General features: G+C 49.0%; 1 protein-coding gene across 4 annotated transcripts in view; it reads right to left on the reverse strand.

Moving 5' to 3' along the window:
• Positions 1–21,456, reverse strand: part of ARHGAP44 (Rho GTPase activating protein 44) — a 166,655-nt gene that overhangs the window by 34,080 nt on the left and 111,119 nt on the right. For all 4 annotated transcript variants that reach the window (XM_045984174.1, XM_045984173.1, XM_045984176.1 and 1 more), the window contains exons 5-10: positions 21,243–21,354; positions 19,931–20,007; positions 12,474–12,591; positions 5,803–5,871; positions 3,159–3,240; positions 2,639–2,766 (exon numbers count right to left, since the gene is read on the reverse strand). In XM_045984174.1, coding sequence (XP_045840130.1) covers positions 2,639–2,766; positions 3,159–3,240; positions 5,803–5,871; positions 12,474–12,591; positions 19,931–20,007; positions 21,243–21,354 — 586 coding nt within the window. The remainder of the gene's footprint in view (positions 1–2,638; positions 2,767–3,158; positions 3,241–5,802; positions 5,872–12,473; positions 12,592–19,930; positions 20,008–21,242; positions 21,355–21,456) is intronic.

The raw sequence follows: 21,456 nt of genomic DNA on the forward strand, positions 1-21,456 counted from the left end.
GTCGCGGGAGACGCAGGGCTCTACTTTTAGGGACCAAGTCTATGTCCTCAGGGGACAGGCAAACTAGGGGTGGGTTGTTAGGGAGCAATGCTTCCATCAGCCCCTCCGTGTTTCATTCTTTAAAAAAAAAAAAATTATTTATTTATTTGACAGACACAGCCTAAGAGAGGGAACACGAGCAGGGGGAACGGCAGAGGGAGAAGCAGGCTTCCCGTGGAGCAGGGAGCCGGATGCCAGGCTCATCCCAGGACCCTGGGACCATGACCTGAGCTGAAGGCAGACGCTTAACGACTGAGCCACCCAGGCGCCCCTCCATGTTTCATTTTTTTTTTTTTTTTCCGTGTTTCATTCTTAAAATTACGTCTGAATCCCTATCACGGCTTCCTAGCGAACCACTGTCCCTTGCACAAAAGTGAGCTCCGAAGGGGTGTGCTGACGAGACAAATGCAGGTCAGAGTTAGAAGGGAACCCCCAAGCCACAGGTGAGTTAGGCATGACCCAAGAGCTACTGATTGGTTTCGCCTTCCTCAGCTCCTGGCATTCTGCAGGACAGTCCTTGCGCTTTCGGCCTTTTGTGGCCACCATGTGGGTCTCCAAGTTTCTTCTGAAGAAAACGTTCCTGGTCTGGAATACGGAGTGTTTGGCCTGCTAAGATGGTTAGCTCCATTCTGAGTAGATGCCCAGAGCTCTCTTTGTCCGGGAGGAAGCTCCATAAATATGTTTGGACGAGTGCATGCCTAAGGTTGCTGTGACCGAGAGCAAGTGACAGCAGGTACCCAAGCGGTGGGCTGGATTCTCAGAGAACCACGCCACTGTCGTGGAGGAAAGCAAATGCAATGGCACTTGGTGACGGATACTGCCAAAGAGAAGTGAGTAGGGCTGCCGGATAGCCTGTCGATTTTCGAGAAGGCCGTTTCACTGAGTGAGAGATAAAAACCACGAGGAGGGGGAAGGGCTTCTTGCAATAGCTAGTGAGTGCAGTATGGGGGTGTCCGAGGAAGATCTGTGGGTGCATACTGAAGAAATGGAGGCACACGTGGGAGTGGAGCCCAGAGGAGGGGGAAGGACCCCAAAAGCTCCCTGAGGGCAGGGTTGGGGTGATGATGCTGGCAATCCCAAGCTGCCGGCAGGGGCGAGAGGGGAACCAGGGAGCCAAGAGCTGGGGAAGGAGTATGAGTTTGTAGTTGGGTTAGAAAAAAGCTATTTTTTTCCAGGCTAGGGGCAACCTGAGCATTTCTGTTACTACAAGGAGAAAAGCTGGTACAAAGTAGAGAAAAACAAAAAGGGGAGGGTGTGTAGGGAGAGGGAGAAAGAGCCCGTTGATGCTGATTAGATATTTGAAGACATGAACACATTATGTTTCCGTTTTGCATATAATGCTTTTATGTTCCATATTATGTATAATTACAATTTATTCCCTATCTTTTAGAGACACATACTGAAGTATTACAGGTGAAATGACACGGTGTCTGGGACTGGCTTCCAGTGATCCAAGGCAGGCGTTGGGGGGCAGGAACGGAGGCAGAGGGGAAGCAGGACGGCCCATAATCTAGGTGATGAGGCTCATTATTTCATCTTTATGTGTTGCAGTTTTTCCATAATTTTAAAAAGCGATGGGGTGAGGGGAGGCCCAGTTCACCCCCCTCCATAAGGCTCTGGTTCAGGGACTGTAAAGATCTCCTTACCTAGTAACCGGTAACAGACACAAGAAGGCCCAGTGCTTAAAACGTGGTCCAGAAAACCCACATTTATCCCATCCCTTGGGAAGAGCCCGCAAGTGGACACGCCTGGCACAGAGGCGGCGGCCAACATGCATTTGGACGATCACTGGCTTCCTTCTCTGGTGCAGACCTCGGTTTGTCACACATGACCCAGGGCTCACGTAAAGACTTATAGCTGTTCTGAATTAATCGGTTGTGTTTGATAGATGCTAGGCACGTATCCCCCCTGCAAGCTCATAAGCCACTCGTATACTTTGCTCAGCGGTAAATGCACGGTGCACCCTAAGTGAATATCGATTGGCTGATCAGATCAAAGGAAGATGGACCAGAGATTTCAAAATCGCCTAGAGAAGAAACCAAGCGCGAGCTCCATCTCCCAGGAAATGGTTTACACACCAATAAAACAAGAGTTGCCCATTTCCCATAGACTTCTTTACGTGTGGCTCTTAAGAAGGGCTTGCCCACGTCAATATCAATCCTGTTTCCAGGATCTCTCGAAGAGTCACGATCAGAAAGGTTAAAAGGTCTATTTTTAAAATGAGGGAATTCATCAAGCAAAGAAGAAGAGGAGGAAGAGGAGGAGGATGGGGCAGAAGAAGAAGAGACGAGAACAGCGGGGGAGAGGGAGGGAGGAGCAGCCGTCTGGCCTCCTCCTGTTAAACATGAAGACAGGATGGCTGGAGTGTGGCCGGAAGTTTCTCGGGGGCCAGTGGTATTAGCCTCCCACAATCCTCCTCCCCCCGACAAGAGCCGGCTCGCGGGAGAGAGCGGGACCAATGTGTGTGCTGCAGGACGGGGAGCTGTCCCGTATCACGTCTGGGTTGGCGGCGGCGGGGGAGGGAAGGAGAGTCCCACAGGCTCTGTGGCCCGCAGCTGGGCACCTGCTCGGGGCTGGGTGCGGCGGTCCCCAGACCTACCTCCTCCTGCATCCCACACTCAAGCAGCATCGTCACGCAGGCCTCGATGGGGAAGGCGATCTCCCGGCCGCTGATGGTGAGGTGCTCCTCCAGAGGCTTCCCAAAGGAGGGCTTCTCCACCCAGGCCTCTGAGCGGGGGCGCAAGAGAGGGGCCCGTCAGCAGTCAGTGAAGGAACTTGTGCTGGACCCCCGGAGACAGAGAGGCCCGGCTGAGTCTCCGTTCTTGTGGTCTGGGGAGGAGGGAGGAGCCCCGGCCGGGCAGACGGCTGGAGAGTGAGCTTACCCGGACCTGCTGGGCTTCATACGGATACGCACCAACCACACACCTCCAAGCACGCCCCCCAACTTACCCCTGGGGGGGCAGCATGTATGTGGGTGTCCTGGCTCAAAGAACCAGTGTGGAAAGTTCTAGAGGCTCGTCGGTGGGGCTGGAGGAGATCCGGGGCATGGCGGGGGGTACTTATCCCGGTGGGCAAACGGCCTCACCCACCTCCCTGTTCCGGGGAAGGTCTGCACTTACCCTGTTGTGCTTTTATCTGAGGCAACACGGCCTGCAAGAGCGCCAGGGACTTCCTGTGGTACTCGGCCTGCACTTCGATGAGCTGAGGAGACACGGGACGAGCGTTACCCGTTGTGGGAGGGTGGGGAGCACGGCTGCTGTGCCCCGTGGGGCACTCTGTGCAGGTGTCTCCTCTTCCTTACCTCACCCTGCTCTCTCTCAGGCCACCCCAAATAAGGGCTCGAGCTTGCCTCCTCCTCAGCCTCTGGAGCAAAAGAGTCCTCTCAAGGGGACATTTGGAAGGCAGGAGAGTCACCGAGGACGAGGGGGACCACCCCGGGGGCCCTGGTGCTTGACACGGATGGCTTGCCTTCACTGGGACCCCACCTTGCCTCGCACCCCATCCTCAAAGGCAACCGAGAGGAGGGCAACAGGAATATATAAATGGGGACACATTTAGAAATCAGTCTGTCAGTGAAGCATCTGACTCTTGGTCTCGGCTCAGCTCATAATCTCAGGGCTCTGGGATCGAGCCCCATGTTGGGCTCCACGTGGACTCTGCTTGGGAGTCTCTCTTCCCTCCTCCCTGTCCCCCTCCCCCGAGCATGCATATTCTAACTCGCTCTCTCTAATAAATCAATCTTAAAAAAAAAAAAAAATCCTTTTGCCTAAATGACAGAGCTGAATGCTAGGCTGTACATATCTTGGATTCTGCAAAGTGAGTTCAATATATGACTGATTGGAAACTGTGTGGCTTGGTCCACAATCCCCAAGGACCCTGGGCTCATATGCAATGGCTCTGGCTCTGTAATGTAGCCCCAAAACCCAAATTCTTTCAAATTTACCTGTTTTAACCATCCAGCTAATGACACAGCTGCTGAAATGTTAACACGAACAGATGGACCTGGGTAAGCAAGAGTCCTGCCATCTCTGTTCTGAGACTCCCCTCACCCCACAACCGGGTGCACTGGGAAAGCAGAGCGAATCCCTCCACTGAAATGGTTGGCACATTTGCAACCACATGGATGGAACTAGAGGGTATTAAGCTTAGCAAAATAAGTCAATCAGAGAAAGACAATTAACATATGATCTCCCTGATATGAGGAAGCTGAGAGGCAATGTCGGGGATTTGGGGGTAGGAAAGGAATAAATGAAACAAGATGGGATCGGGAGGGAGACAAACCATAAGAGACTCTTAATCTCACAAAAACTGAGGGTTGCTGGGGGGAGGGGGTAAGGAGAGGTTGGTGGGGTTATGGACATTGGGGAAGGTATGTGCTATGGTGAGTGCTGTGAAGTGTGTAAACCTGGCGATTCACAGACCTGTACCCCTGGGACTAATAATACATTATATGTTAATTAAAAAATGAAAAATTATAAAAAAAAAAGAAATGGTTGGCACAGAGAGCAGATACTATTATCTCCAAGTAAAAATTAACACTAGTTAGGAATTAGATTAAAAAAAAAATCAGAACATTGAAAAAAAAAATGGTACATAAATGGCAAGAAAGCAGTCCAAGAAAGCTTTGGAATGTCAAAAATGTCATTAAGTTCCAGAAATTCTAAAATATTATCTCTGTAAATATACCCCATGGAATATACTTGAGAAAGTGCTATTATTTTAAAATAAACTTTCCAGGCTGGAAGGAATGCTTATCGGTTCTTTTTGGGGGGTTGAAGGAACACTTCTGAAAGTCTGGACCACTCCCTGGTCACAGTGTTCGGGGACTGCTACCGGCTCAGGGTGCTTACAATTGAAAAACTTTCAGGATTTCTCCTCCTTACCTTCCTTATCCTCCCATCACTTCCCCAATCATTTAAGGTTTGAATTTTTGGCTCCCGCTTTAAAGGCACATGAACTTAACTGGATTTGTAATTTCTATTTTTTCCTTCATTTTGTTTTTTTGTTTTTTAATTACCACTGGTTTTATTTTGTTTTCGACATGCCTTGCACTTACCCTGGTAGAGAACCAGGGTCTTAATTATTTGGACCAGATCATTCGAGTATGGATGACTCAGATCCTGTTTCTCTCGGGTCTAAATCTGCTTTCATCGATGAGAGACAGGCAAACAGGCCACATTAATCATCATTTACCTACTTGTCATTGTCTTTGGCCAAAATTGAAATGAGAAACAATTGTGAGCTGGGGGCGGGGTTATCTTCTTCTCCCCAGTTTCCTTGTTTATGACAGATCCAGCTTTCATAACCTTGGCCCGAGTGACATTTGGGACTGAGTCATTCTTTGCTGTGGGGGACTGTCCCATGCACTGGAGGATGCTTGGCCTCACTCTTGACCTCTCCTCCCCAGATGTACCTCCTCCCTACCCCCACCTCCGGTCGGGGGTGACGGCCACAAGTGCCTGCAGATATGGCCAGGCAGCCACTGGAGTAGGGGACAAAATCACTTCTGAGAACCACCGCCACAGACCACGGGGGCTGCTATCATCTTCATGGATGGGTTCAGTTTTATTCTTAGGTTTTTAGAGAAATCCATACAAGGAGGAATAGAAGACCGGACTTAATCACAGACAGAAGAGCTAACACCCATATTCTTTCCCACGATGTGCTCCAAAGGCCTTTAGGTTTCATGGCACGTTCCTTCCTGTCCATGCCCTGACTCTTGTGAGCGAACCTGACGTGCTCTTACCCTTCTAAGACCCTTACCGTTTGAAAGTAGTTTGCATAGTCGATTTCTTTGGCCACGAAACTGTACATGTCTGCCGAGAGCTGGTCCTGCAGAAGGTAAAATGCACAACCAAGGTAAAACAGCGAACACTCGACCGGCCAACGCGTGAGTGTAGACATCGGGGAAGCAAGAGCCTCCGCCACTATTTAATCTCATTTTTAACGATTCCTGCCGTGGCAAAGACTTTTCTCCTGGGCATTCCTGTGTCTCCCAACCCTGACTCCAAAGAGTGAGTAATTGTGGAAGGAGCGCCTCTGTCAGGCTTCGCCCCAGGGATGGTAACACGTGAACCACATCCAGAGTCGGGGAAGCTGGTGCGGGGGAGTGATGTGCAAATTACTTCCATGCATCTCTGTAGCCCGTGTCACCACTCCTGAAAATGGCCCGCCCTCTCTTCTCCTGGTTGGCTCTCTTCACCCCCCAAGACTGACTGGTCGATCACAAGCATATGGGAAAGAGGCGGAAACGCACCAATTTGGGGGAAGTTGGCGAAGACAGATGGGCGGGTTCAAAGGAGGGCAGCTCATTCGAAATTTGGAAAAACCGGGATTTAGTCAATGCCCCCGGCAAATCTCATAGTATTAACTGTCCTTTGCCATCCAGCTCTCTGTGGGATCAGGGGGCAATGACCTGATGCGGCACCTGAATCTGGGATGTGTCCTCCTCCTCCGAGAAGGGTTTCAGTTCCATAGAAACACCCATAGCGACGTGTGATAAAAGTACATTCTGAGAAGGGTGCAGACTCGGTCACTAACCACGATTTTTAGCATGCCATGTGTGTGACCTTGTCTGCACCACTCAGGTGAGCTCTCAAGGTCCTTCCTGTCCGGGAGCCTTAGGTAGGAGAGAACTTTACAAGCGATGCTTAGTTGAGAGAAGAATCTGTGATGGGTTCGTTGAGGAAAATAGGAGAACAGCCCAAGAAAGCTGATCCAGATGCTGAAGGAGTTCAAGCAAGCAACCTCGTGCTTCACCAACAGGCTGATGCATGGAAACCTCAAGCATTCTGCACCAATCCCACCAACCCTCAGCCCGTCCAGCTGCCCATTACACTATCCTCAGTGAGAGCACTGGGATGTGAGCAGCTGTCTGTTTCCTCTTCCGGTATCCTTGACAGGCAGACCATGTGGAAGTTTCTGCACCCAAGGAACAGAGTTAAAAGGGAAATCTGTTCTCTAGAGAGCTTCAAGCACAGATTAGTCAATGCTACACTTGGTCCGGCTTCAAAGAATGAAGGAGAGGCGGGGGTGGGAGGGCAGCAAATGAATTAACATTCGTTGGGAACAGTCTAGGCACGAGGCACAGTGTCACTCGGAGTTCTCATTTGACTCTCTTAGGTGAAGTGCTCAATTTCCAGTCTTGGTTGAGTAGCTACTGAGAGTTCAAGGATCTTATCTCCTGTCTGTCCACCACCATCTGAAACATGTTTCACATACTAGTAAGGACTTTGTAACCATCTGCTGATGTAACAGAAGGAGAAACATAGACTTAGCAACAGTAACTTTCCTGAGAAATTAAATGGGTTCTAAACCTCAGTTCCCCCTCCTGAGCATCCTGGCAAAGGAAAGCCTCTGTGGGGCTGCTGAATCTAGCAAAGGTTCTAGAAGAATCAACTTCATCTGCCCCCCCCCGCCCAGCACCTTTGGTCAGGGGACATCCATCACCAGCAGTCGTGAGGGAGGTATGTCAAGTCAGGGAAAACACAGAGAGCCAGAGGACCAAAATGGCTCGGCAGGCAGAGGAAAGGGAAGGACCCCCCTGAAGGACTAAATGTCACACTGAATACGACATCAGTGACTCAGCATTTGAGCTTTGCCAAAAGATGATCCTAGAAAAGGCAGACAGACCGCCTGGGAGTGCCCTCAGGAACACCAAAGGGTTTTTGAAAGGTATAATTAGATTACAGTCTTACTGAGTTAAAAATCTGGGTCCCAAATAAGCCGCACTCCAAGTCAGAAATAAAAGTGGAAACTAACGCCAATTTCCATGTATCTAAATCATTGGTGAATTTTCTTTATAAAGAAAAAAATCAATAATCACCAGAGTTTAATGTGCTGCAGCAATCATTTGTTTTCTGATTTGGTAGCCAATCCACACTCAGAAAGAAACAGCGTGAATCACCAGCTTCACCTGCATCCCACAACACAGAGACGAGCTCTAAAAACCACGATGGCTGGTCACTTTGTACCTATTTTTATCAGTCATATGTTTTGTATGATTGCTTGCTTTACAAAAGTGGGACCAGATGATTTTGTAGCTCATTACCCCCCAGACAACTATTCTTTCTAGTGGCCATGTGATATTTAATTCATGAATGGACCATGTGCCTATTGCTAGATATTGTGTTTGTAATTTTTCATTATGACAACACTTGAAAAGCCTTTGTTTATACAGGTGTGTATCCATCTCTTCCTTGTTTCCTTGGGATAAATTCTGCAGCTGGAAATGAATTCTGGTGATGTATTTCCTTATAGTTAAAGCTAAAAAAAAATACTAGCAAGATAATCATGACTTGGGATATTAGGGCTTTTGGCTAAAAAAGAAAAAAAACATGACACCTGGGCATATCGTATTCAAACTTCAGAAAAGCAAAAATAATGAAGTAGTCAAAGACAGAGGTTAAGAAACACTGGCCAAGAGAAGACCAACGATAAGAATTACTTCCAGTCTTGCCTCAGAAACTGTGCAAGTCAGAAGAAGATGGAGTAAAATATTTAAAAGTGTTGGGGTGCCTGGGTGACTCAGTGGGTTAAAGCCTCTGCCTTCAGCTCAGGTCATGATCCCAGGGTCCTGGGATTGAGCCCCACATGGGGCTTTCTGCTCTGCAGGGAGCCTGCTTCCTCCTCTCTTTCTGCCTGCCTCTCTGCCTAGTTGTGATTTCTCTCTGTCAAATAAATAAAATACTAAAAAAAACCAAAATATTTAAAAGTGTTGAGAAGAAAAACAAAAAATAAACCCCACCAACCCAGAATTCTGTTCCCTACAAAATTACCCTGTAAAGGGACTTGAAGAAACTTATAGGATTTGTTGCCTGTAGACTATGTTATAAGAAATGTTAAGGAAAAAAAGAAGTTCTTTAAGAGAGAATGAAAAAGATATAGGTCAGAAACTCAGACCTACACAAAGAAAGGAAGAGCATCAGAGAATTAGTAGTGAAACTACGATAAAACTTTTATTTCTCTTGTTCTTAATTGAACTGATAAGTTTTTTCAGAATGGTAGCAACATTGTATTCATATCGATGTGAATGTATCCATGTATCCAGATAAATACACATGAATGCATGGATTCTGTGGTTATGTCTGCTTCCTACAAGTCACAAGTCGGTGGATGGAACTAGGGACATTTTGTTACTAAGACATACTCGCACCATAAAGGAAACAGCATCTAGCTATTCCCAGGCAGATCTGGATTAGTTGTGAATGCACATTGCAAACTCTAAGACAACCACTTAAAAACCATTTTAAACAAAAGTATAATTGACAGACTGAGAAAGGAGCGAAAATAAAACCATATAAAATGCTCAAGTAAAACCTCAAAGGCAGAAAACCTGAAGGCAGAAATAGTAATGAAGAACAAGGGCAACCAGTAGAAAACAGGAACAATTATCGTAGATATGAATCTAACTGTATTCAATCATCACTTAAACAATAATAAACCAATAAAATGGCAAAGGTTGTCAGAGTGGATCAAAAGGCCCAACTATATGTTACAAGAAACCCACTTTAAATACAAAGATATGTACGGATAAAAAGTGAAAAGATGGAGAAAGACATACTCTGTTACCACGAATCAAAAGAAAGAGGGAGTAGCTATATGTCCCCCAGATGGGCATTCTGAGCTAGAGAAGTTATAAGGGGAAAAAGAGGGATACCATTAATGCTAAAGGGGTCATTCTACAAGATGGGACAATCCTCCATGTGTGTGCCCCAAATAACAGAGCATAAAAGTACATGAGGCAAAAGTGATAGGACTACAAAGAGAAAGACAGGAATCTACTATTATAGCTGGAGACTTCAACAGCAATCGATCAGAAATGGACAGATCCAGCAGGCAGAACAGCAGTATGGACAGAGCTCAACTCAGCCATCCATTAACTAGACAGAGCTGACATCCACGGGCTCCTTCTTCCAACAACAACAGGATACACATTCTTCCCAAGCTCATGCGGAATGTCCACTAAGACAGATCACATCATGGGCCATAAAACACATTTTGACAGATCTAAACGAACTGAAATCACACAGTGCTGGCTCCCTGACCACAGTGGGATTAAGCTGGAAATAAAATTACAGGAATAGAGCTGCCCGCCCCCCCCCCCCCCCCGCCGCCCAGTACTTGGAGATGAGACAACGCAATGCCAAATAACCACCCGACTTGAAAATGGGCAAAAGGCTTGAACAGACATATCACCAAGTACATATACAGACAGCACACAAGCGTATGAAAAGATGTTCATCATCTTACGTCATTTGCAAAGGGCAATTTAGAAGGAGATACCACTGCGCCTCTCCTGAAATGTCCAATACTCAAAACACAGACCACACCAAATGCTTTAACCTTGAGGTGGAAGATGCCTGGAATATTTTCCCGTGCAAAGGAATACACACATATAAAGAACTTTTTAATGGCAGACAGCAACAAAGCCAAGGGGCAAACAGCAGACTGGAAAAACGATCTGCAACACAACAGTCAGAAGAAAGTTCAACACCCCTGGCATGCAGAGAACTTATGCAAATTGATATTTAAGAAAAACAGAAATGTTGATCCAAGTTCCCATACAAACGGGCAATTTGCCAACCTGGGAATGTCTACGCGTATCTGCAGGAAATCCGATAGACACAAAGATCCACTGAGCATTACTAATAGGGAAATTAAAATTACAGAAACATAGAGATGAGACGGCACGTAACAGAGAGCCACTCTTCCTGACAATTCTGAATAAATACTGGTGGAAAGGGGGAATTGGCCATCCTCTCTGGAAACAGACGGGTTGCTGGGCAGGAATGGGCTGGGGGGCAATTATTGGTGTTTCTTCTTGATATATTTTCATGCTTTTTCACAGGTATGGCAAAATGTATGACTTAGTTAATCTCTGAAAGGGAACCGAACATATTTTTTGGTAAGAACGGCACACGGAAAGAGCTACAGGACAGTGAACGTATTGAACTTGGAGACTCGTGTCCAGCATCCCCCCGATGCCACTGTCTCTTGTCTGTTTCACAGCGTCCTTGTGTAAGAAACGGGACTCTTCACTCAAGAACACAAGTCCGCGGTAAGATGTGTAGACACAGCACAGAGTCAAAGTGAGAGCAGCACGAGAGACTTCACGAACCCCACCAGCTGGCTGTTTGCCCTTTACACGGGCGTTCAAATGACAAATCGGCGGAGTTCCCGATGACTCTCGGGACCTGGGGGAGCATTTCGGAGTCTTTGCTTGAGTCTGTGGTACCGTCGGCGGAGAGATCGTGAATTCTTTACCAACCTGTCAGGGTTCCTAATTCCAGAGAGCAACCCTATCTGACCCTGAACGTGACCTGTACACAAGGTTGAAGCCCCCTGTGCAGTGTGGCTATAAAAGGCAAGCGGAGAAGAATAGAAAAAGCCACAAAGAACAGAAATGTCTTCATGCAAGTGACAGTGCTCTTTATAAAACCACTATCAGATTAGGGGCGCCTGGGGGGCTCAGTCGGTTAAGCATCTACGTTTGGCTTGGGTCATGATCCCGGAGTCGTGGGATCGAGTCCTACATCAGACTCCTTGCTCAGCAGGGAGTCTGTGTCTCCTTCTCCCTCTTCCCCTGCTCGCATGGTCTCCCTCTCTCAAATAAATAAAATAAAATCTTAAAACAAAAAACCAAGAATGTATGAGATTAAGACAACAGGTGGGTACACAGCACACTTCCAGAAACATGAGATACTCTTGCTCCGTGCATCGAACCACAACGGACACACCTGCGTGTAATACAGATGTACAGATGTTCCTACGCAGAGTATCATGAACGGTGTGCCCTGCGAGTTATACCCCACACAACGTTTGTGGCGAAGACGGGAAACGTCCGAGCAGACGTAACAAAGGGCTTCTGACATTGCCAAGGGCAGAGGCATGGGTATCTTAGAACGAGACATTCCTCCCTGAACAAGCAGGAACTCGTCCTTTCCCCATCTCCTTGGTCAGCATTTCAGCTTCACAGCTGACAATGTCCCAGGAGGCAGGAGATGGGTCAAGTGACTCAGGAAATATTACAAGGTGAACATAAAGAGAAACGATTTGATATCGACAGCGAGTCAAGGTTGGTCTACTGTCTAAATTCTCAGCTGTTCCATCCAGCCGAGAGCCCATTCCGTGGAACAAAGGTGCCTCACAAAAGCTTCACAGAGACACCACGGCCACATCCTCTGTGCCCGACATGCAGGAACGCTGTTGCTAACCCACCGCAGCCCCCCCCGCCCCGCCGAGGCTGTCTCGAAGCCTCAACTCCTAGGGCTCACCCCGGGATGCCAGCAGGCAAGCTGGGAGACATTCAGCTCAACCAGAGCTCCCGCTCAGGTTTTCATACAATGCCAGTGAGGAGAAAGGGACTCCCTTAGGGTTCCCCCATCTGTCCAGTAAAGAGGTGCAAAGACAGCGGGGGGAGGAGGAGGGGGTACCCGGCAAATCTCCACTCTGTTGGCAGCTTCCTCCATCTCCTCCCTGAGGGCATCAGCTTTGGCACCCGCAGGCTGTAAGCCGCTGGACAGACCCGAAGACTTGGAAGTCTGCTGCCACCTGATGGAAAACAGGAGAAAAAGAGGAGAGGGTGAGACAGGTGGAGAGCCCTGGGAAGTCCGTGGGGGCGCGGAGAAGAGAGCGGGTTACAAACACAGCGGGGCAGCTGTGGCCAGACGCGGAGGGGGTAGGCACGGGCCAGTCTGCCACCACGTCCCCTGAAATGTTTCTCCCGAACATGGAGGCCCAGTGACCATCACCGGTGCTTTGTCCAAGGCCCAGTCTACGTCTTCCCCGGAAGCTCCCTGCCTGCCCCGTGGGCTCTGAGTCTGGAAACACTCGCCGACTTGGCTGAAGCCAGTCACGGGTGCCAGGGGAGAGGAGAAGAAGAGGAGAATCAAAACGACTCTGACAGCCAACATCTCCACCGGTCAGCACAAAAAAAGCTTCCAGTCGACGTTCGGATACTGCGTTTATATTTCCTTCGACGTCTGTCCTTGCGTGGAGAGCAGCAGCCGTTGGAGGACGTGGCTTGGAAAGGTTTTGTAGCGAAGTACAGATGTTTCTGTTGGCCCTGGCATTATCAGGGAATGGCCAAGAGCAGACCCCGAAGGACGACGGTTCTGATGACACAAGGCAGCGGGAGCTGTGGGTTCCTGCTGCCCAGGAGTCTGTGAACTCAATGGCTTATAGGGGCCAGGGAGTAAGAGCATGAAGTCAGGGGGCTCAGGATCTTAAAAACTAGTCCTCCCTTTATTTCCCTACTTGTAACTGGGCCACGAGATGCACAACCATTCCACGGCCCTATGGAAAACAGCAGGATGACAAAGGGCAGGCCACACACGGACTGCAGTCTCTCGGGGAAGGCAGGAGGGACAGTGAGGGGAAGGGGACGCTGGTCGGGAGGCTGGCCTGCCTCCGTTGACAAGAGAGGCTGGAAACCATCACATGAACCCTCCTGATGAAACTGAGCAACAGACCATGCAGGCCAGTGGTGTACGGACCGAACCCGATGGCCCCATAGGCCCTATCTGGCTCTTAGACCATCCATCCCAGGGGCGCAATGTGCAACGTGACCCTCACTTTGAGAGTCAAGAATCCCTAGGTGGTTTCTCTACATGATTTCTTCTTTCTCTGAGTTTGTTATCCTCAGGACAAACAGAAGAGTATAAGACTCCGACTCAGGAAAGGGAAATGAAAGTCCTCTTTGCTATTAACATAAAAGAACAAAACAAAGGAGTCTGTGTTACTTAAAAAATGCATTCGGAGGGGTGGGCGTGGGGCAGGTGCCCGGGTGGTTCGGCTGGTTAAGCTGCTGATTCTTGATCTCGGCTCAGGTCATGATCTCAGGGTCCTGAGATGGTGCCCCAGGTCGGGCTCTGTACTCCACCAGGAGTCTACTTGAGATTCTCCCTCTCCCGCAGCCCCTGCTTGCACTTGCTTTAAACAAACGAATGAATAAATAAAATCTTGTTTAAAAAAATGCATTCACGGGAAAATGACTTAAAAAGGCTTTGGGATGTCAAGCTGGCTGGAAGGTCCAGAGAGAGACATGCATGTCTTGGGAACCATTCCTCAGTGCAAAGGAAATATTCTACTCAAAGATGTTGGAAAATCTGAACTAACAGATACGGATTGGTAAAACTTCCTGGGTGGTGCTTTCGGCTTGCCCAACAGACGTGATCTATTTAATAAACCTCCCAGGGTTTAGTCACTTCAAAGTATTAAGTTGTGGGGATTTCTGGTCAAATAAAGTAGGAGACGCCACGGCTATAACGGAGACTGCTGATCATGAATACGGTAGATTATGAGATTAAGCTCAGGGGCGTCTGGCTGGCTCAGTGGGCGCAGCACACGGCTCCTGATCTCAGAATCTCAGGGTCGTGAGTTCAAGCCCCTTGTTGGGTGTGGAGCCTACTAAAAATAAAAATAAAAATAAAAAAGCTAAAACTACCATGTGGCTCATGCTATCTGAAGAAAAAACAACTAATCAATATAGGTGTGAAAAAAAATACAGTGACCACAGACACTGATTTTTTTTATGTCTTTGAAGATCTGGATTTGATTTTTTTTTAAACCCAATTGTCCTTAATCCCAATTATCATTAATCCTTTAAACCCAAATATCCTTAATATGTATCTATTAAAAAGAGACATTTTCCCAAGTTACCTTTATTTTCCTTCCTTTTTCCCTCTATCTTTCCCCCCTAAATTCTACCCCTTAGATAATATCTGGGTAGCTTAAAAACACAGAACCTTCCCCTCCCTTTATGGGGAAATGTATTCGCAAGAGAGAAGTAACCAATTTTGAGATTACAAAATAGTGATAAGAGGTGGAATCAGATTGTGGAGATCCAACAATAGAACAGCAGGGAAAATGTGTATGGGTAGTGATCTGCTGGGAAAAGAGACCCTAATCATGAATTTCAAGGCAAGGTGGCCTTGTCAGACATCCATTCTGTCAATAAACTCAAGCACTTTCCTGCTCCGGCAAGAGAAGAAACAGGGATTCTCGACCAAAAAGTCTGAGCTTTCGAATCCGCAGAGCAGAAAGTTCTGGGCATTAAGGAGGGCACATGATGTAATGAGCACTGGGTGTTATATGCATCTGGTGAATCGCTGAACTCTACCCCTGAAACTAATAATAACTAGATGTTAATTAATTGAATTTAAATCAAATAAAAAGAAAGTTCTGCTCTGGTGTGACACCATTATTAGCTGGGAAAGATGCTGCTGCTATAGGGTCTGGGGAAGGGGGGACGTGGAGACAGAAAACCAGCTTTAATGAAGCCTAGAGGAGAAAAAAGGGCCAGAAATAACAGTATGGGATTTTAGGGATCAGGAAACTGGTCAAGAGGGCAAAGGCAAGAGGAGTTCAGGGCAACGGGAAGTTGAGAAGAAGAATTTTTGGAAGGCGAACAGGAACGTTCTTTTAGAGGGACATTTATTATTTCATCTGTCCTGTCTGCTTCCCTCCGTCACTGGCATCCTCCAGTTAGTGAGGCGCTGCCCTACTCCTGCTCTGATATATGGGCCAAAGGGAGCTGCCAGAGTAGCTTTTTAAAATTTTAATTTTTAAAGATCTATTCATTTATTTGGGGGGCGGGGAGAGAGTGTGAGAGAACAGAGGAAGGAGCAGAGGGAGAGACTATAAGACTACCCAAGCAAAACGGACTCCCGCTGAGCGCAGAGCCGGATGCAGGGCTTGATCTCACGACCCATGAGATCAGGACCTGAGCTGAAACCAAGAGTCAGATGCTTAACTGACTGAGCCATCCACGCGCCCCAAGAAGCTGCCAATTTTGCAGGACCCTCACCATGAGTGGCCCAGGCGAGGGTCGCTGATGCAAGCCAAGCCCACGCCCATCCTTCATCACCGTGACCAACTGATGGGCCAAGGCAGTGGTATAAGCAAAGTCTAGACAAATGGCCTCTCTCCTCTGTACTCTCTCCCAGGTCTCATGCTGGGGAGACAGAAGCCCAAGGGACCATGACAGGCTCTAAGATGCCTGTATGCAGGAGAGGCAGGAGAAGAGGAACAGCTTCGAAGCCAATGATATCCTGCACTTAAATCTCTCCTAATGAGCTACTTCTTTAATTCCATGAGCTGCCTGGTATCCGTCCCCCAACTCCTATTTTATTTATCTTAGTTCACCTGCTTCCAGAGAATGCAGGTGTCTTTTTTTTTTAGGATTTTATTTATTTATTTGACACAGAGAGACACAGCGAGAGAGGGAACACAAACAGAGGGAGTGGCAGAGGGAGAAGCAGGCTTCCCGCCAAGCAGGGAGCCCAATGCGGGGCTCAATCCCAGGACCCTGGGATCATGACCAGAGCTGAACGCGGATGCTTATCTACTGAGCCACCCAGGTGTCCCGAAGGCAGGTGTCTTCATCTGTGCAGGCTGCTGTGACAATATACCACAGACTGGGTGTGGCTTAAGCAACAGAAATGAGTTATCTGGCAGTTCTGGAGGCTGGAAGCCCCAGATTGAGGTTCTGGCAGGGTTTGGGTCTGGTGGAGGCTCTCTCGCTGCCTCCTCACTTGTGCTCACGTGGCTGAGTGAGCACTTTCCGCTGAGTGAGTGTGCAAAGAGAAAGAAATCTCTCCCTTCCTCTTCTTAGAAGGCCACCAACCCAATTGGATTAAGGCCCTACCCTTAGGACGGGACTTAACCTTAATTACTTCTGAAAGGCCCTGTCTCCCAATAGAGTCACACGAGGGGGTTAGTGCTTCAGCACGTGAATTTGGGGAAGGAGGACGAAATTTAGTCCACAGCTCCTCTGCAGAAACAGATCCTGGATCCAGAAGGGCTGATCTTGAGATACACGCTCAGAAAAATCGAGGCAGACTTTGGGAAGGAACAGAGCTCCTTCTGCAACCACTGCTAAACCAAATCTATCCCAGAAAAGATATTTGTGTATAATTCAATTCAATTCAATTCAATTCAATTCAATTCAATTCACAATCTTTAACTCAGCATAAAGCCTTAAAGCTCCCTTGGCTTTTCCTTCAGCCTCCTTATCTACCTCCTTCTACTCAACTTCTAAGCTTTGGTCTTTTCTGAGGATGGTAAGGCTTATATGATTGGCTTTCCAAACAGACAAGCCAGATCTACTGGAATTGAGGCAAATACACACCTTGGATTCAGACTCAATTACACATTGGATAAAGGAGTTGGGTTTGACAGTATCCACCCAAGTTCTCGTACAACTCAAGGATCCAGGCACAATGATCAACAGCGTGTCTCCATCTGGGATACACCACGTAGTTCTGGAGAGTATAACTCGGGAACAACAAAAAAGGACTAACGAAAGTTTTGATGATCCTGCAAAGAACAGAACCTATACACTATCCATGGTGGGAAGCAGGGTGGGGTGGAGGGGAGGGCAGGAAGGATCCTCTGTTCCAGAAGAGCAGCTGGTGATCCTTGCTATTCCACGGCACAGCATCTGGTCTTACTCTCACTGCTCTCTCTTGGGATGCGGTCCTCATGTTGGCCGAAGAGTGAGGGTTTAGGGAAAAGGCAGAAAGTTGGGTGGGTTGGCTTCCAAAAAGACAAAGGTTGTCAAAGGTTGTCTTGGCTGAAGTTTAGAAGTTTAGAAGCATAAGAATTTGGATGGGGGAGGTAGAGATTTCCCAACCAAACCCCAGCATACAAGAGATGACGAGCTGAGAATGTGGAACAGTTCCTCAAATCAGGGAAGACGGGTTCCTAACGATGCTTCTCTATCGTTTTCAGAATCCATATGCCACTTGGTGTCACCATTAAAAACGCACCACGTGACTCGATGGACCGTGACTGCCGCCCGCTCAACCTCCCATAAGGAGACCGAACAGAAACACGTAAGTAGAGGTGACAATGACAAGCACGGACCCTTGCATCTGGCCTTGGACCAGAAGCTCCTAGATGGAAATTTAGGTTTCCCTCACAGAGGCGGGGGGAAGACCTAAGAGCAAAGAGCCAGGTCTCCACGGTGAAGGAAGTCACTCTACAAACCAAGGAGCAAGGTCCTCACCACCCTCTCAGCAGGGGGGCAATCAGCATGTCTTCAATCCTTGTGTGACTCCCCCAGTGTGGGCCTTGAACGCTGACGTCATGGGAGGCACCGGACGTGGCCCGAGGATACAGTAGTCGGGGATGCCACGTCCATACTCCCCACGCAACCTGCTGTCTTCCTCCACGAGCGCTGAGGAGAGAGCCTCAGACCTGGGTTGGAAAAACTTGACGATGTTCTTCCTCTTCTTCCTTCTCAGTGGAAGGAGACGAGCTTCGGGGTCACAGCCTTCCGTGGGCAACAGGCTTTGCCTCCTTCCTTTTCGCTTCTATGTCTACCTGGTATTCACAGCGAACAGTGGCGCCTTTTAACGTATGGTAGGGCTCTAACATCTTTTGAACGGATTCATTTTGAAGAAGCAAATCGACTTTTTGCGAGATGTGTGGCTCCAGATGTCCAGCACCGTTTGTGTGGACTGAAGTTTGGGAAACACTAAATTAACGGAAGACATTCTCTGTTTCTCTGCTGCTCTAACCTGTTCTATTTCTGGTCGTGGACGACCGCCTTACACTCTGTATCGGTCCAGATGTCGAATTCCCAGGTCCCGTGTAGTTAATTGTAGCGGTTTCCTTTGGCAAAGCACCTGGGAAGCGCTGTGACAAATGTGATCTCAACTGACACTCCAAACAACCTCCTCACGTCAGCCCACGGATGGCGTCACTACCTGTGCGCAGGTGAGGCAACTGCGACTCTGGGAGGCTGACTACCGTGACCAAGCTCACAGGTCTCGGAAACAGGTGACCTGGATCTCACCATCTCACCTCGGACTCCTGCTTCAGGAGTCTATAGGACACCTCTCAGCCCGAGTAGATCGCGATTTTCTGGTTTTGTTTCTTTTCCTCAAGGAAATTAAAAAGAGGTAAGGAGAGGATTAAAATTGACCTGCAAAGGGCCTGTGGCAGAACCGAAAGCTTCCTTCCGTATTCATCTTCAGGAACCTGCCTTCCTTCAAGCTGCACACGTAGGCACACACGCCCCGGCGAGAATTAGGAAGTGGCATATGCACCATCGGGACACACGGTGGTCAGAGTCCGTGGCATCTCAGGGCCTCTGGTGACCCGCCTGCTGGAAGAGGCACTTTCTGGAGGCTTCTGGGAGACGGTGCAGGAGGACAGCAGCACAGCTGGCATGCTGCTTCCCTCATAAGGTCTCGGGTTCAGAAAGGAGAGCGCTACACCACGGGTTTCAGGAATCAGTGGGCAGGTCCCAGAATCAGAAATTTCCCCCTTCCTTACACACAACACCTCACCCACCTTGCCTCTTCGATCTCAGCTCCTACTATGCCCCACCTTGGCTCATACCCCAGCCACGCTGCCCTGGCACTAAACCCAGACTGCGGCAGCCTGATCTCTCCCCACCCTGCCTCAGGGCCTTTGCACGTGCTGTTCCTGCCGCCATGGACAGTCCTGTGCCCGATCTCTGCATGGCTGCCTCCTTCTCGTCCTTTAGGTCCCAGGTCAAGTGTTGTCTCTAAGAAGCCGTCTCTGTTTCAGCCCACCTAATGTCGTAGCTTCCCTTTCTCCGTCACTCTCTCCCCAAACTGCACTGTGCTACCTTCTTTACAGGACTTATGGGCGCCTGAAGTCACCACGTGTTCACTGGCTTGTCTAGGGTCTCTGTCTCCCACAGTGGACCACAGCCCCCCGTGAGGGTGGGGACCCCATATCTCTGACTCACGACCTTCCCCTGCAGTGCCTGCCATGTCAGGGGTATTCAGAAAAACCTGGAGGATGGAAACACACTCGACAAATGCCTCTCCCCACAAACCCTACCCCACTCCCCAGATGCAATCGCTGTCCCTTCCAAGCGGCAAGAAAGGAAAGCAAAGGCGCCCTTCCGTACCTCGTTCGAGAAGAATCCATGTCTAGCACCAGCTTTGCTAAGTGTTTCCTCTGCTTCTGAATGTTCGGGATTTCCACCTGTGGTTACAGAACATGAGGTCATGCGTGGGCCGGCGGCCCCCCAGTCCTGATTTCCAGAGGAAACCCTCAATTCCTTTGCCTGACCTAACTGCCGCTCTTCCTTCGCTGGACACCTGCCAAGCCCTGCATCATCCCGACCCTCCAGGGGGGCTCTGCACGCCCCTGCTCACTTAGTCCAGGCCTCCTTCTTGCCCCCCACCTCGGCCAGCAAACACGGGCTCCATCCCGGCTCTGTCCACGACACAAGGGCCACACGCAGGGAGAAAAGCAGGAAGGGCTGACACGCAGACCTAATTCACAGCAGACAGCAGCAGCGCAACTGACGGGCACTCGTCTCAGGAGGCCCGAGATCCTATGGGGGAACGCAATCAGGATGCGTTTTGATAGAAATAAGGACCTTTTTTTTTCTTTCCAAAATAAATACCCAATCAAACTTTGCCACGACTCTGCTCAGCTATGACAAGTTCTTCCACGGTGGGCTGGTTGTGCATGAATGCTCTTTTTATATTTTTATTTCCAAAAATGACTTCATAGAACACCCCAGTGTGGGATATGGGGCCCAGGCTCCGCCAACGTGGGGCAGGAAGTGCGAATTTAAGGGGGGAAAACTGGCTGTACATTGAAAACCCGAAACCACGTCAGGCTGTGGCTTCTGTCCATTCTTACTCGACACAGTTTCACTTGGCTGAAGCTAGCCAGATCATCACAGGGACATCAAGGTGTCTGTGTCCTCACAGTGTTATCCAGCACCCTTCAGAACCCAGAGACATAAGGGCTGAAGGGCACACTTATCGTGACGAGCACGGAGTAAGGTACAGAACTTCTGAATCACCGTACTGTGCTCCTGCAACATGCAGGACGCTGGACGTGAACTACACTGGAACTAAAGTAAAAAATAATAAAATCGGATGAAATAAGAGACAAGGGTTCCACGTACACATAAGGCACAGGGAGCCCTACAGAGGAGGGGCTGCTGTTCATTTCCCGGAAGACAGGAGACCGGTAGGGGGCGGGGGAGAAGTGTGCAGACCTCCGTGGGGAAGGAGGTCTGGTGCTAGCCAAGCTCCCGTCCCCACCGGGACGCCAGCAGAGAGGAATGTTGGGGGCAGAGGGAGCTGGCAGGCAGCGGGAGGGGCTGCTATATGGGGACTCCTGACCAGGCGGATGGGCAGTGATAATTCCTGATGCAGAACAGCATCCCCGGGTGGGGAAGCCTCGTGCGCGTAGCTTACCTCGGCCAGCAAAAACAGGGGCTCGATCACGTCTCTCTCCACCTGCAGCTCGAAGTGGATCAGCTCCTGAGCCAGCTTGTCCTCCGTCTCTCCGCAGAGTTTCAGCATCTTCCTGCAACGGGAGGGGAAAGCCGTGCTCGGTACCGGGCCGAGCAGGAGGTCACCTGCATCCGAGTGGCCCAACCTGTTCCGCTCAGTTTGACTTCTGAAATTA

This window comes from Meles meles, chromosome 18 (genome assembly GCF_922984935.1).
Source record: "Meles meles chromosome 18, mMelMel3.1 paternal haplotype, whole genome shotgun sequence".
In the NCBI taxonomy this organism is placed as follows: Eukaryota; Metazoa; Chordata; class Mammalia; order Carnivora; family Mustelidae; genus Meles; species Meles meles.